General features: G+C 47.2%; 1 protein-coding gene across 1 annotated transcript; it reads left to right on the forward strand.

Moving 5' to 3' along the window:
- The first annotated feature begins 1,938 nt into the window (after nt 1-1,938).
- On the forward strand, nt 1,939-12,750 carry msh2 (mutS homolog 2 (E. coli)). The gene is made up of 16 exons (XM_050060005.1): nt 1,939-2,179; nt 3,759-3,907; nt 4,040-4,324; nt 4,443-4,589; nt 4,709-4,858; nt 6,624-6,757; nt 6,883-7,082; nt 7,392-7,501; nt 7,612-7,735; nt 8,210-8,360; nt 8,446-8,543; nt 8,694-8,939; nt 10,222-10,426; nt 10,508-10,755; nt 12,059-12,234; nt 12,453-12,750. The coding sequence occupies exons 1-16, from the start codon at nt 1,972-1,974 to the stop codon at nt 12,627-12,629; spliced, it is 2,808 nt and encodes a 935-aa protein (XP_049915962.1). The 5' UTR covers nt 1,939-1,971; the 3' UTR covers nt 12,630-12,750.
- The last annotated feature ends 1,039 nt before the right edge of the window (nt 12,751-13,789 follow it).

Raw genomic sequence — 13,789 nt, forward strand, 5'->3', positions numbered from 1 at the left:
ACACAATTTGGGCTAATGGGACAGCACAGTTTTGGGTGATTGGGACAGTGCTAAAAGGCTTTGCTAATAAAGAAAATTATTAACTTTGCAATAGAGAACCATTGTGTATGCTCTCTCCATGTGCACAAGACCCTAATCAACCTTAAAAATATTTATGGACTAAGTGGATTTTGCTGGGTGTTTTTGCAGGCCATTTTTGCTAGCTGAACTAGCCAGCTAGCAAAAACCACCAAGTTTACATTAATACACTACCCAAGCCAAACCTAACACTGATGGCGGATTTACACTTGGGCGTCAGCTCTACGCAGAGCCTACGCCACTCTGGAGACCACCCTGTATGATGCCCCACTTGCCAGCCAGAAGAGAAACACCAGGGTCTCAGGTGTGGCCCCCCATCCATGTCTCCTTACCTTCCATGAGAAGGTCCAGCAGCACTGCCAGGGCCTCCTTAGTCAGGCGAAATCAGGACTTGTGTCTGCGTCATTAGGGAACCTGTCTAGCACAGGAACACTCAGGTTCAACTTGCAGTACAGGGGTCTGGGCTGGTTTAGGAGAAGAAAAATAAAAATAAACTATAATGTTAAGTGTGCAGAGCTTAGACAAAGAAGGCTATCTATCTATCTATCTATCTATCTATCTATCTATCTATCTACTAAATCTGTTTTAGATGAAGACAAGATGATTTTTGTATATCGTCAAACTTAAATGACATTAGCCGTTGGTTAAACAAAGTTAACAAACAGTTGTTAACTAGCTAACGCTTAACTGTTGTTAGCATTACTAATAGCTAAAAGCACACAGCTTAAACAATCTTAATGTAATAAGTTTACCTGAAAACAGTCCTCCATTAGCCTGAAATATATTCGGCGGTGAATAATGTCCTCAAGGATTAAAAAAAAAAAAAAAAAAAAAAGTTATAAGCTCTGCATCATAAGCTCTGCATCCATGATTTATGGCTAACTAATGTTAGCCTAGTTTGCTCCTTCTAGTTAAGCACAGCTTGTTGCTAGGTGACAGGAACGGGTTTGGGCGGGAACAACGTGGGGCAACCAGGAAATCCTCCGCAGACCAGACCACTGTATAAGTTAGCCTAGCAGCTAGCGGACAGTTCCTCTACTCATATGAAGCCAGGGACAACAGCAACATTTAATAAAGGTAACGTTACAAAATGGGGCTCCATTACAACTCACAAGGTTCACTGACAAAACAACTGTCTTATACTGAACACGTTTTCCAAACAAATATAACATGCTAATGTTATTAGCACAAGCCAATGGCATTTTACATTGTATAAATTAGCCTAGCGGCGACCGGTGGAGATTTCCTCTGCTCATACATAACCAGGGGTGGTACAATGATGCAGTGAATAGTATCATTACTTGATATCGTGTGGGTTCTTGGTTCAGGCCCAATGTCCTTAGGTCTAATTAGCATTTTTTTTAAGTAAAAATATATTCAATGCATTTTGGACTTCAATATTGTTTTTATTACCTCAATCAATTAAACGTGTTAACGTTAAATGAAATTTGGTGGAGGTTGTGTCAGTGAGGAAAGGAAATGGATTGTGGACAGACTTCAGAGATTAAGTTTGACAGCATTGAACATGGAGTCTCAATTCATAGTGATGAACAGGAAAAGATAAATGTGCATGTTTAATTATATTAAAGTATGAAATAAATTGGGCAATAAATGTGCTTATACTGGCCTAAATCAGTGATAAGATGTCCTGTCCCAATCTCCCAAATGTTACAAAGAGGTTTGGGGTCGGTTTACTTAAAAGGGTATGCAATGTCTCCTTGGAATATAATTATTCTCTATATAATTTCCATTAAATAATATAAATTAGATCCTGTTTTGTCTACTCCGCTACGGTAGGTGGCGGTATGCAGCTAAAAGAAAAAAGAAAAAAACAAAGAAGAAGAATATGACGTAGTTTCCTGTTTGGCCCCAGCGGTGGCGGGAGTTTCCAGCATGGCGGTGCAGCCGAAACAGAATCTGTCCATGGACAGTGCAGCCGAGCATGGCTTCCTCAACTTCATTTTCTCCATGCCGGAGAAACCAGACACTACTTTCAGGATATTCGACCGTAACGACTACTACACCGTTCACGGAAAAGACGCCATCTTCGCTGCGAAGGAGGTTTTCAAGACGAACGGGGTCATCAAATATTTGGGCTCAGGTAACCTGGCTAACCACCAGCTAAGGCTTGCAGACTGGTGGCAGGGTGTTGATGCATTTAGAGGCTTAGATGAAGCAGCCAGCAGCGAGCTAAGATGGCTGCAGCTGCATCAGTTAGCTCCAGTGCTGCTGGTGCTGCGTCATAGGGAGCTCTGCATGAAATATAAGCACACATAGTGTTTCTAATGTCCAGAGCCGTGCAGAGACATTTGAGCTGGAGGCTTTAGTACATACAATACATTTGTGCGCATTAATGAGCATGTGAAATGTCTGCCTAGCCTAAGTATGAAGTGTCTTCATATCTTTACTATATGTACCTTGCAGCTGCTACACATACACACTCACTCTCTACAGTTATCTTTAGTCCACACAACAGGCAACAACAAAGAAAACAATGCCTCATTGTGCAGATATCCACACCTTAGTGCTGTAATGGAAATAAATATTCACAATCAACCAATCTGTACACAAAATTAAACAACGCTGTTCTCTGAATTAACCTATAAAGCAGGCTTATGTATAGCTGCACCAGTCAGGCTAACTCTCCTCACTTTATTCTCCTCTCTTCTTCTCACTTTATTCTCCTCCCCTCTCCTCATTCTCCATTTCCTCTCCTCCACCTCCTCTCCCCTCCTCACTTTATTCTCCTCTGCTCCTCTCCCCTCCTCACTTTATTCTCCTCCCCTCACTTTATTCTCCTCCCCTCACGTTATTTTCATTTCATCTCCTCACTTTATTCTCCTCCCCTCTCCTCATTCTCCATTTCCTCTCCTCCACCTCCTCTCCCCTCCTCACTTTATTCTCCTCTGCTCCTCTCCCCTCCTCACTTTATTCTCCTCCCCTCACTTTATTCTCCTCCCCTCACGTTATTTTCATTTCATCTCCTCACTTTATTCTCCTCCCCTCACTTTATTTTCATTTCATCTCCTCCTCTCCCCTCCTCACTGTATTCTCCTCTCCTCACTTTATTCTCCCTTCCCATGCTCACTTTATTCTCCTCCTCCTCCTCCTCTCCTCATTCTAATCTCCTCTCCTCACTTTATTTTCCTCTCCTCACTTTTTTCTCCTCTCCTCACTTATTTTCCTCCCCTCCTCTCCTCATTCTCCAATTCCTCTCCTCTCCTTTTCTCTCCTCTCCTCTCCTCTCTTTATTCTCCTCTCCTCCCCCTCCTCTCCTCATTCCAATCTCCTCTCTTCACTTTATTTTCATCTCCTCTTCTCTCTTTAATCTCCTCTCCTCTGCACTCCTCTTCTCCTCTCCTTTGCACTCTCCTCTCCTCTCTTTATTCTCCTCTCCTCTCCTTTTCACAAGTTGTTCTCCTCTCCTCATTGTCTTCTCCTGCCATTAGGGGAGATGAAGGAGACGTGATGCTGCTCTGCACGGCGCTTGATTTGCGTGCGGCTGCCACAAGGGGAGTTGCAGAGGGAGGAGCAGGGGCTCGACTCAGATGCAGTTGTCAAATATAAAATGATTAAAAGACATGGAAAAAGAAAGTCTTGTAAAAAGGGCACAGGAGCTTGAGCGCCCCCTGGGGTCTGTGAGTACATGCCTGCTAATGTTAATGTGTGTCGGTCTGCAGGCAGTCGCAAGCTGGAGAGCGTGGTCCTGAGCAAGCTGAACTTTGAGGCCTTCGTGAAGGACTTGCTGCTGGTGAGGCAGTACAGAGTGGAGGTGTACAAGAACCACAGCAAGAGCAGCAAGGAGCACGACTGGAAGGTCGAGTACAAGGTATTGTGTTTGATGAGTGTGGTTTCTGATTCCTTAAAGACCCATAATGCTGTTATGGAGCTGTGCGGAGAGAGTGAGAGGGGAGAGATGCACACTGGTTTGTGTCATTTAACGCAACCCCTCCTCTCTCAGGCCTCTCCAGGAAACTTGACTCAGTTTGAGGAGATCTTGTTCGGCGGTGGAACCGGTGCAGTGGGTTGCGCAGGAGTCGTAGCCGTGCGGTTCGCCACGGGAGGTGATGGACAGCGGGTGGTCGGCGTCGGCTATGTGGACGCGGCCCAGAGGACGATGGGAGTATGCGAGTTTCCGGACAACGAGATCTTCTCCAACCTGGAGTCCCTCCTTGTCCAGATCAGCCCCAAAGAGTGTCTCCTGGCCCAGGGCGAAGGCAGCACTGACGGCAGTAAACTACGAGAGGTACGTGGTGGGCGGGGTCATGACTGCAACCTGAAACGCGCCTTCACCAGTGTATGCATTCTTTAACACCCACTAACAGCACGGGCTATTGTGCTATTGCTATTGTGTGTTTGTGCAGGTGGTGGAGCGTGGCGGCGTGCTGGTCTCTGACAGGAAGAGAGCAGAGTTTAGCAGCAAGGACATGGTCCAGGATCTCAACAGGCTGCTGAGGGCCAAGAGAGGAGAGACTGTGGCGAGCAACACGCTGCCCGAGCTGGACAAACAGGTGGGTAAAACAGAGAGCTTGCCGACACTTGGGAGGAGACACACACCCGACGATTTGACTTCGGTTCTCTCAGGCATGATAATGTTTTAATGGTAGTCTGTGTGTGGTTCCATTCGCAGGTGGCCATGTCATGCTTGGCTGCAGTGGTGCGATTCCTTGAGCTGCTCTCTGACGAGTCCAACTTCAACTCCTTCAGTCTGACCACTCTGGACCTGGGTCAGTACATGAGGCTGGACAACGCTGCCCTGAGGGCTCTTAACCTCTTCCAGGTCAGTGACAGGGACCAGGTCAATGGAGATCACTACTAGTCCCTCACTACTCACGATATAGTAGGGCCGCCAATTGAACGTCAGAGATTCAAATCATCGGTCGGAGTCCCCTCAGTCTACTGAGATTGCTTCAGGTCTAGCTGCCGGGTTTTCTTTGTTTGTTTGTGTGTTTTTTGCTAGTCAGCGTGCTGTGCAGTGTACTTCTGGGAATGTTTTGGTCCCCAGATTTTGCTGCAGAGTGAGCGCTCTTGACTGTCATGCTACATGCTAAAGCCTAGTTCACATTACACGATTTTCACCCTGATTTTGCGTTGCGGAGACTATCATAATCTTTTGAGTGTTCATACCTGGCGATGTGTGTTTCTGTCAGCGGGAGTCTGACCTATGTGTGCACACCACAAGATTTCCCCACCGAGCCCTCGCTGACAGAGCCCCAGATAACGCGGTGACACATCGTAAAGGCATGGATATTCTTTATTATCCTGGGTCCAAACACAACGCACACCCTGTGATCCTGTGGACGCCACCATTGTTGTTGTTGCTTGCCAGCCGGCTTGTCAGTGTTGCCAGATCTTGGAGAGAAACAAGCAACTAGGGCTGTGGAAACAAGCCCAAAAGAAGCGACTATCATGCGTTTAAATAACTTATTAGACTGATATATAGAGAGAAAGCTGACGTTTAGAGAGCAAGCCCAAATAAGCAATTCCACTTTAGAAACAAGCCCAAAGTCGCGGCTAATAAGCAGACCTGGCAACCCTGCAGCTTGTCCTCCTCACATTTCTTCCGTCCTCCTGCATCCTGACATGGGACGTATCCCGCTTCTCATTGGCTGATGCTCTTTGTCAGTCGTGTCAGCCTTCTCCAGTTTTCTAGCATGCCAGATATCCAGTCCCAGTCGGGGACGACTTGCTTGTAGGCTTGTCCACACATGAGGACTCGTCGTGGCAGACTATCTGCCGACTCAGGGTGGCTCTCAAGATCCTCTACGATGTCAAAATCGCCGTGAAAATCGTGTAATGTGAACTAGGCTTTAGTTGCAGGAAACATGTCTGGAGAGGTTTCACCTTTCACATTTCACCCACAGACAATGTTCTGTAGTAGCTCCACATTTTGATCTCAATTTCAACAACAAGGCCTCTGATCAGCGTCTTCTCCACAGCAACAAGCCAATGCTCATGGGTATTGTGACAATTGGAGCCGACCCCCCTGACAGATAGACACATGATGTCTGAGAAACAAAGTAGAAATTGGTGGTCAGGGAATAAGTACTATCCAGCGCAGTCTGCTGTGAGTCTCTTGTTTTGCAGGTGCTGGCTCATTTTACATGGATGTGCATTTCACGGGATCTCTCATTCATTCATTTTCACTAGCCGCTTATCCTGTTGGGGGTCGCGGGGGGGTGGAGCCTATCCCAGCTGACATTGGGCGAGAGGTGGGGTTCACCCTGGACATGTCACCAGCCTATCACAGGGCTGACACATAGAGACAGACAACCATTCACACTCACATTCACATCTACGGACAATTTAGAGTCACCAGTTAACCTGCATGTCTTGGGACTGTGGGAGGAAGCTGGTGTACCCAGAGGAAACCCACGCTGACACAGGGAGAACACGCAAATGCCCACTTTTGTACGTGTATGTATTCTATGTGCTGTTGATATAATCAGTTTACATTGCTGAGGTTGTTCTTAGTTTCCAGGCGTCAGCAGTAGCATGTGTCACATAAGCAAGAGGGTGATATATATTATGATTGTATCCTTCAGGGATCACCTGACGACACCAGTGGAGCTCACTCATTGGCCGGTCTGTTGAACAAGTGCCGCACACCGCAGGGGCAGCGGCTGGTCAACCAGTGGATCAAACAACCACTCATGGACAAAACCAAAATAGAGGAAAGGTAATACATGTGCTGCAAAAAACTTTCCTCAATGTTCAGACTGCATTTTATTTTAGCTGCAGATATATTTATATTTTGCCTCTAAGAGATGCTGAATTCAGGTGTGTGTGTGTGTGTGTTTGTAGGCTGGACCTGGTGGAGAGCTTCGTGTGCGACTCTGAGCTCAGGCAGACCTGTCAGGAGGATTTACTGCGGCGGTTTCCTGATCTTCACCGCCTGGCCAAGAAGTTCCACCGTCACTCTGCGACGCTGCAGGACTGCTACCGCGTCTACCAGGCTGTGAGCCAGATCCCTGCACTCATCACGGCCCTGGAGAGATACTCAGGTACACACAGAGCTGCAGCTGATACAGTATACGTATGTGTTCCACACTGTGGACTGGGTGTCGATCCGAGTGTCGATAAGCCAAAAAATCACTTCCCACTTAGACAGAGTTACAGTTAGTTTAATGTTCACTTCCAGATTCCAGATTAATCGGCTATTGGCTGTTCCTGTTCCAAACTATCGTTATTAAATAGTCCTTTAAAAATTCCCTGTTGGTCGACCTCTACATACAGTACAGTGCGTTCATTTATTATCTGTGCAAACTACCTATTTTATTGACTTATTTTGATTTCTTGTGTATGTGTTGCAGGTAGCTACCAGGTTCTGTTGGAGGCGGTGTTCCTCTCTCCTCTCCAAGACCTGAACACTGACTTCCTGAAGTACCAGGAGATGATTGACACCACGCTGGACATGAACCAGGTCTTTAGTGTGATCTGTACACAAGTACAGTGAAATAATATTGCTCTTTAAATACATATGCACACATTGTTAACATTTATCTTTCCTTTTGTGTTGCGTGTTGCCTTCAGATCGACCACCATGAGTTCCTGGTGAAGGCGTCGTTCGATCCGGTGCTGAGTGAGCTCAGAGAGAAGATGGACACGCTGGAGAAGAGCATGCAGGCGGTGCTCAACAGTGCAGCGAGGGAACTAGGTGATCACACACACGCACACACACCAACACATTCACAACAACAGACCCAGACACAAACATGTTTATCTAACTGATGGATATCTGTTCTTCCAACGAAGTCTGATTCAGCGTTTTAAGAGAGTGACTGCACGCATCTGCTGATTTGTTGTTAAAATGTTGGTGAGACAAGAACGCCAAAGCAGATCAATTACAGCGTGCAGTCATCATGTGCTACGACAAGATTTTAATGTGTGTATATACAGATAATATAGATGCCTCCTGGCTGCTTTCCTGTTCATGTCCAACTGAAGTAGACCCCGAATGTGCTGGATGGATTGTTCATCCCATCTGACCTGGGACTGCCGCAGGACCCCTCAGAAAGAGCCTGTGGGCGGGGTTAGGAGATAAACGTCCGGGTGACCTTATGTAGCTGGTAGGGCTGGGTGATGCGGACAAAAATTCCTGCTGACTCATCTCTGTAACGTTGTGTTCCAGGTCTGGACGCCGGAAAGACGGTGAAGCTGGAGTCAAATGCCATGCTGGGTTTTTACCTGAGAGTCACCTGCAAAGAGGAGAAGAGCCTGAGGAACAACAAGAAATTCACCACGCTGGACGTGCAGAAGAACGGAGTGCGCTTCACAAACAGGTCTGTCTCACTGTGTCACACACACAGCGCCCGTCTCAGATAACCGCGCGATAACCTGTTGTCTTGCCCTTTCACACTTCCACAGTAAGCTGAGCTCTCTGAACGAGGAGTACACCAGGAACAGGGAGGAGTACGAGGAGGCTCAGAATGCCATTGTCAAAGAGATCATCAACATCGCCTCAGGTGAGGAACGCCACCACGTGCTGCTCACCGTGTCTCGTCAGCATGGCACTGATTTGACAGACAGGAGGAATTAGGTCGTTTTAAGTGATTGCTGCAGCCTCCCGCCTCCGTGATATTTCATTTGAACTGTTGCACTTTGTGAACCACCAGGTTACGTGGATCCCCTCCAGACACTGAGCGACGTGATAGCGCAGCTGGACGCGGTGGTGAGTTTCGCCACGGCATCCGTCTCGGCTCCCGTGCCGTTCGTTCGGCCCCAGCTGTTGGCAGACGGCTGCAGGCGTATGGAGCTGCAGCAGGCCAGACACCCCTGCATGGAGACGGACGCAGACACCGCCTTCATACCCAATGACATCACCTTCGTCCAGGGGGAGAAGAACTTCTATATTATTACAGGTGAATGCCGACATGTCTGAAGTTGTAATTCAGCAACTGTGTGGATACGTTGAAGCTCTTCTACCCCCACAAGAAAAAACAAAGAAAGGCAGAATTTGTGTCCTAAGCCCCTCCCACCAGACGACCATTGTTTCCCATACATTGATTTATTTAGTCTCCCTCTATTTATCAGAACACAAATGAAACAACAATTAGCTGCTGGCCACCCCACCGTCCTTCCATTTTGCTCCCTGCCACTGTGGAGCAGCTCAGGAGACAGACCTTCAGTTGGCGACTGTAGCAGCTGGTGCCAGGTCTAACCTTTGTAATGGCAGCAACAGAAAGTTTCCTGATCCGGCAGGGAGGCATTCCAGCAACTGTCCAGTCCCCCAGAGCTGTGATTTGCGCTGGCTGGATCCGGTGTGCTGCGGCCGCTGACTTTGGGTCCGTCTTGAGAGCTGCTGCTCGCTCTCCTTTCGATCAGGTCGTCTGTAGCAGTGGGGAGTGAGGCGGCGGACACACTGTGATTTGAGGCTTTAACTCAGTGGTTCCCAACTGGTGGGTCCATTCTGAAAGGACTGCAAGTGACCCTTATCACATCTAGCGTCTTATTTTTATTTTTAAGTTGATATAGTAATCATGTAGGAAAACTGTTGCCTTTTCATTTATCCGACAGTTACAGAGCAACAGTATTGTCATTTGGAGTTTTGTTTCTGTTCACCTGATGGATGTAAGTCTAGTGTTCTTTCTCTTTTACCTCTGTTTCTCCAGCTGCTAAATGCCCCAGTATATTCACCAGCTACTCTTAAACTGCATGTGACTGCTGTTTGGTGCTGAGCAGATTCATTGGGTTTTTAGAGCTCACTGAAAATGACACTCTGAGAGCAATGAGAACAGAACCGTAAAGCTGTGGGCTGGACAGCTTAACAGTGAGCTGAAAAGTGCCGTAAAGCCAGTAGCTGCAGATCCCGGTGGTAAATCTTTGTAGGTTCATCACTATGTAAGACTCACAGCACGCTACTCAGCTGACAGATGTTTTGGAGATTCCAGTCTTCCTTTTCCCACACTGCATATGCTCCTTTCAGAAATCAGTCACACAACTATAAATACAAAGAAGACTTAACAGTGAAAACTGTCTCAGTCACAGCTGTCGGTTTTTAATCCGTAAACTTCTCAATTTGTGTAATCTTCACGGTTCTTTAGATGCGGTGGAGACAAACAGGAATGTGACAGAGTTATAGTTCCTTTCCTGTAAATAAGAACACATGACAAACTAAGTTCACCCCTCTCGTCTTGTCTGCAGGACCAAATATGGGCGGCAAGTCGACGTTTATCCGTCAGGTGGGTGTGATCGCTCTGATGGCCCAGATCGGCTGCTTTGTCCCATGTGAGAAGGCGGAGCTTAGTGTGATTGACAGCATCCTGGCCAGGGTGGGAGCGGGAGACAGCCAGGTAAAAGGAGTGTCCACCTTTATGTCGGAGATGCTGGAGACGGCTGCCATCCTGCGGTAAGAACAGACGCACAAGCTCGTTTTACAGCTACACGCTGACACACAAGCCTTCTCTCATCGCCCGTGCTGTCCCTCCAGCTCGGCCACGGAGAACTCGCTCATCATAATCGACGAGCTCGGCAGAGGCACGTCCACGTACGACGGCTTCGGCCTGGCCTGGGCCATCAGCGAGCACATCGCCTCCAAAATCGGCTCCTTCTGTCTGTTTGCCACCCACTTCCACGAGCTGACAGCGCTGGCAGCGCAGCAGTCCACCGTCCACAACCTGCACGTCACAGCCCTGACCTCCCACAACACACTCACCATGCTGTACAGAGTCAAACCAGGTCGGCACACAACACACATCCACAAATCAGTAATGATTGTGCTAAGTGGCTAATGGGCATGTAGCTACTTCCATGTTTCAGATGAAACGTCATGTTTGTAGTCGACCAATGAAGATGAGTTTACATATCACCTTGGGTTCGTCCTTCACCTTCTCAAAATGATCCCACACTTTGGATTTCCTGCCCGACATGTTATTAACTAGCCTGTGGAATAACCGCAGGTACCAGCCCTGGAAATTAACCTGACTCCTGAGTGTGTCCACTTCCTGTGTCTGTCCTTTCAAATTAAATACCCACATGGTCCAGTCATATAGGTTTTTATTTATTTTGACAAGGCGCAGCTCCTTATAGAGTTTTACTTTTGTGTTTTTGTTTTTTTGTCTGCGACTAAGTGACCAATGAAATCTTGCCGACTAACAACCTCTCTGGTCGACCTAATCTAGACACACAGGGTTCCCACAGGTCCTTGAGAGTCTGTGAATTTGAAAAAGCAAAATCAAGTCCTTGAAAGTTTAAAACAACCAAAAAGTAAACAAATAAATAGCCATGGGGCATTGAAAGTGCTTGGATTCAATAATTTGTGCAAGAATAGAAGTTTTGACATTGTTCGTAGGTAGGCTACGTTCTGTGGTCTCCACGTGTCCTCCAGCAGTTGCGTCAGTGTTTCACACACCACCTGCCTCATGAAAAAGCAATGGTGATAAGATTGAAGTTAATTGGATGTGTTGGATCCTTAAATCTTAAGGAATTAGACTTGGAAAATTCTTGAAACGTCCTTGAATTTGATGTTTAAGAGGGTGTGGGAACCCTGTACACAGTCATTCCTCAGCTGCTAGTATGCTGCTACATGTAGCTACATGCTAACATCAGGGAATCATATAAATTGTATAAAGTGCTGCTATGTTCCCTGAACAGTCATTACGCGGCTGCAGAGACTCCGAGTTATGACCTGGACGCACCGACCAATCAGAGAGGACTGGGCTTTTTTTTTTTTAGGATAGGGTCTTAAAGAGACAGGCGCTTATATAGAATCTGTTATAAAGGGTGAATGAAGGTGTTTCAGCACAGACAGTACGAGGAAAATTAAGTGTTTTGACGATTAAATCATGTAAACATGTATTTAGGGTTTCTATTATAAAGAGGATGAACCCATAAATGAGCCTAATAAGTCGTCTTTGATGCAGTTATGTTCATTTAAAGTACATTTTCTGCATTTCTCAGCTCTAATATGGATGTAAGACATTGAGTCTGACGTACGGAGGAGAGGCAGGTGAACTGATCCAGCCTCTAACTGTGCATTTAGGTGTGTGTGACCAAAGTTTTGGAATCCACGTTGCCGAGCTGGCTTGCTTCCCGCCATCAGTGGTTGCCATGGCTAAGGAGAAGGCGGAGGAGCTGGAGGAGTTCCAGGAACCTGCGGGGGATAAGTCGGAGCAGGAGGAAGAGCCTGAGGCCAAGAGACGACGGACAGACAAACAAGTAGGGCTCAGTTTTTCAGCATCCTGCTCCCATCAGAACTCGTAGACACGATCCAGCATCATGTGAACTTGTGAGAGACATGAACGGCTGCAGGAAGGATTACATTTCCTCTAATTATATTTTAAACTAACATGTAACATGCTGTTTTTCTTTTCAGGGTTCCCTAAGAGTTGATATTTAGAGATTATGACAAAACTGACGTGCTGCCTCTTCCTCAGGTGGGGGAGAAACTGATCCAAGACTTCCTGGAGAAGGCGAAGTCGCTCCCTGCTGCCACCATGAGTGAAGAGGAGGTGAAGGCGGCGCTCAGGAGAATGAAGGAGGAGCTCGTCGCCAAAAATAACATGTATATCACGGACATCCTTTCACACTGTGTCCCAGTAAAAACAGCTTAATTTGTTTTTTAGACTCACATTTATGTACTCATCATGACCAACAGAGGTCAAAGTTCATATTCTGTAGGTAACACTAGAGCGCTTCTACTGTATAGTTTCTCAATAAAGAATTGTTTCTGTATTTGCTGGTGAGTTTGTGGGGTTTTTTTTGGATCTAGTTACTGTCAGCGCATCAAGAGCTGTGCAATAGCATCAGGTTTCTTTGGAAACGCAGTGTCACAAAACACTTAAAACATGATGCTGCTTGTGGATAACTATTTCCCTTGACTGACCTATTTCCTTAAAATGTGTGCAGGCCTTAGCTCCTTAGCGAACTAGACTATTGCCTTCTGGGTGGGGATCGGAATCGAGAAACAGTACCAAATTGATCAGTTTGAATCGTACATGTCAATCCATCCATTTTCATCTGCTTATCTGAAGCTGGGTCACGGGGGCAGCAGGCCAAGCGAAGCACCCCAGATGTCCCTTCCCCAGCAACGCTTTCCAGCTCCTCCTGGGGGACCCCAAGGCGTTCCCAGGCCAGATGAGATATGTAATCCCTCCAGCGTGTTCTGGGTCTGCTCCGGGGCCTCCTAGCAGTGGGACATGCCTGGAACACCTCTAAAGGGAGGCGCCCAGGAGGCATCCTGATCAGATGCCCGAACCACCTCAACGGACCCCATTCAACATGAAGGAGCAGCGGCTCTACTCCGAGCTCCCTCCAGCTGTGTGTGCTCCTTACCCTATCTCTAAGGCTGAGCCCAGACACCCCACAGAGGAAACTCATTCCGGCTACTTGTATCCGCGATGTCATTCTTTCGGTCACTACCCAGAGCTCATGACCACAGGTGAGGGTTGGGATGTAGATGGACCAGTCAATCGAAAGCTTCGCCTTCCAGCTGAGCTCCCTCTTCACCATGGCGATCCGGGGTGGCGCCTACATCACTGCACCAAACTGCCGATCCAGCTCACGCTCAATTGTACCCTCACTCGTCAACAAGCTTGAGGCAGGAACTCTCTCCAAACCCAGAGGGGGTAATCCACCGGTTTCCGACAGAGAACCATGGCCTCAGATTTGGAGGTGCTGACTCTCATCTCGACTGCTTCACACTCTGCCGCAAACCGCCTGTATACGTCCACACTTATAAATCCTTTCCTCGCTGTCAGCATGTTTTTCCGAC

This window comes from Epinephelus moara, chromosome 13 (assembly GCF_006386435.1).
Source record: "Epinephelus moara isolate mb chromosome 13, YSFRI_EMoa_1.0, whole genome shotgun sequence".
Taxonomy (NCBI): domain Eukaryota; kingdom Metazoa; phylum Chordata; class Actinopteri; order Perciformes; family Serranidae; genus Epinephelus; species Epinephelus moara.

Bases quoted from the DNA above. Each gene is read 5' to 3' on its own strand.
- msh2 (XM_050060005.1), top strand. From the start codon at position 1,972: ATGGCGGTGCAGCCGAAACAGAATCTGTCCATGGACAGTGCAGCCGAG. The intron at 4,590-4,708 runs GTGGGTAAAACA...TTCCATTCGCAG, and splicing joins TGCCCGAGCTGGACAAACAG to GTGGCCATGTCATGCTTGGC. The intron at 10,756-12,058 runs GTCGGCACACAA...CTGTGCATTTAG, and splicing joins GCTGTACAGAGTCAAACCAG to GTGTGTGTGACCAAAGTTTT.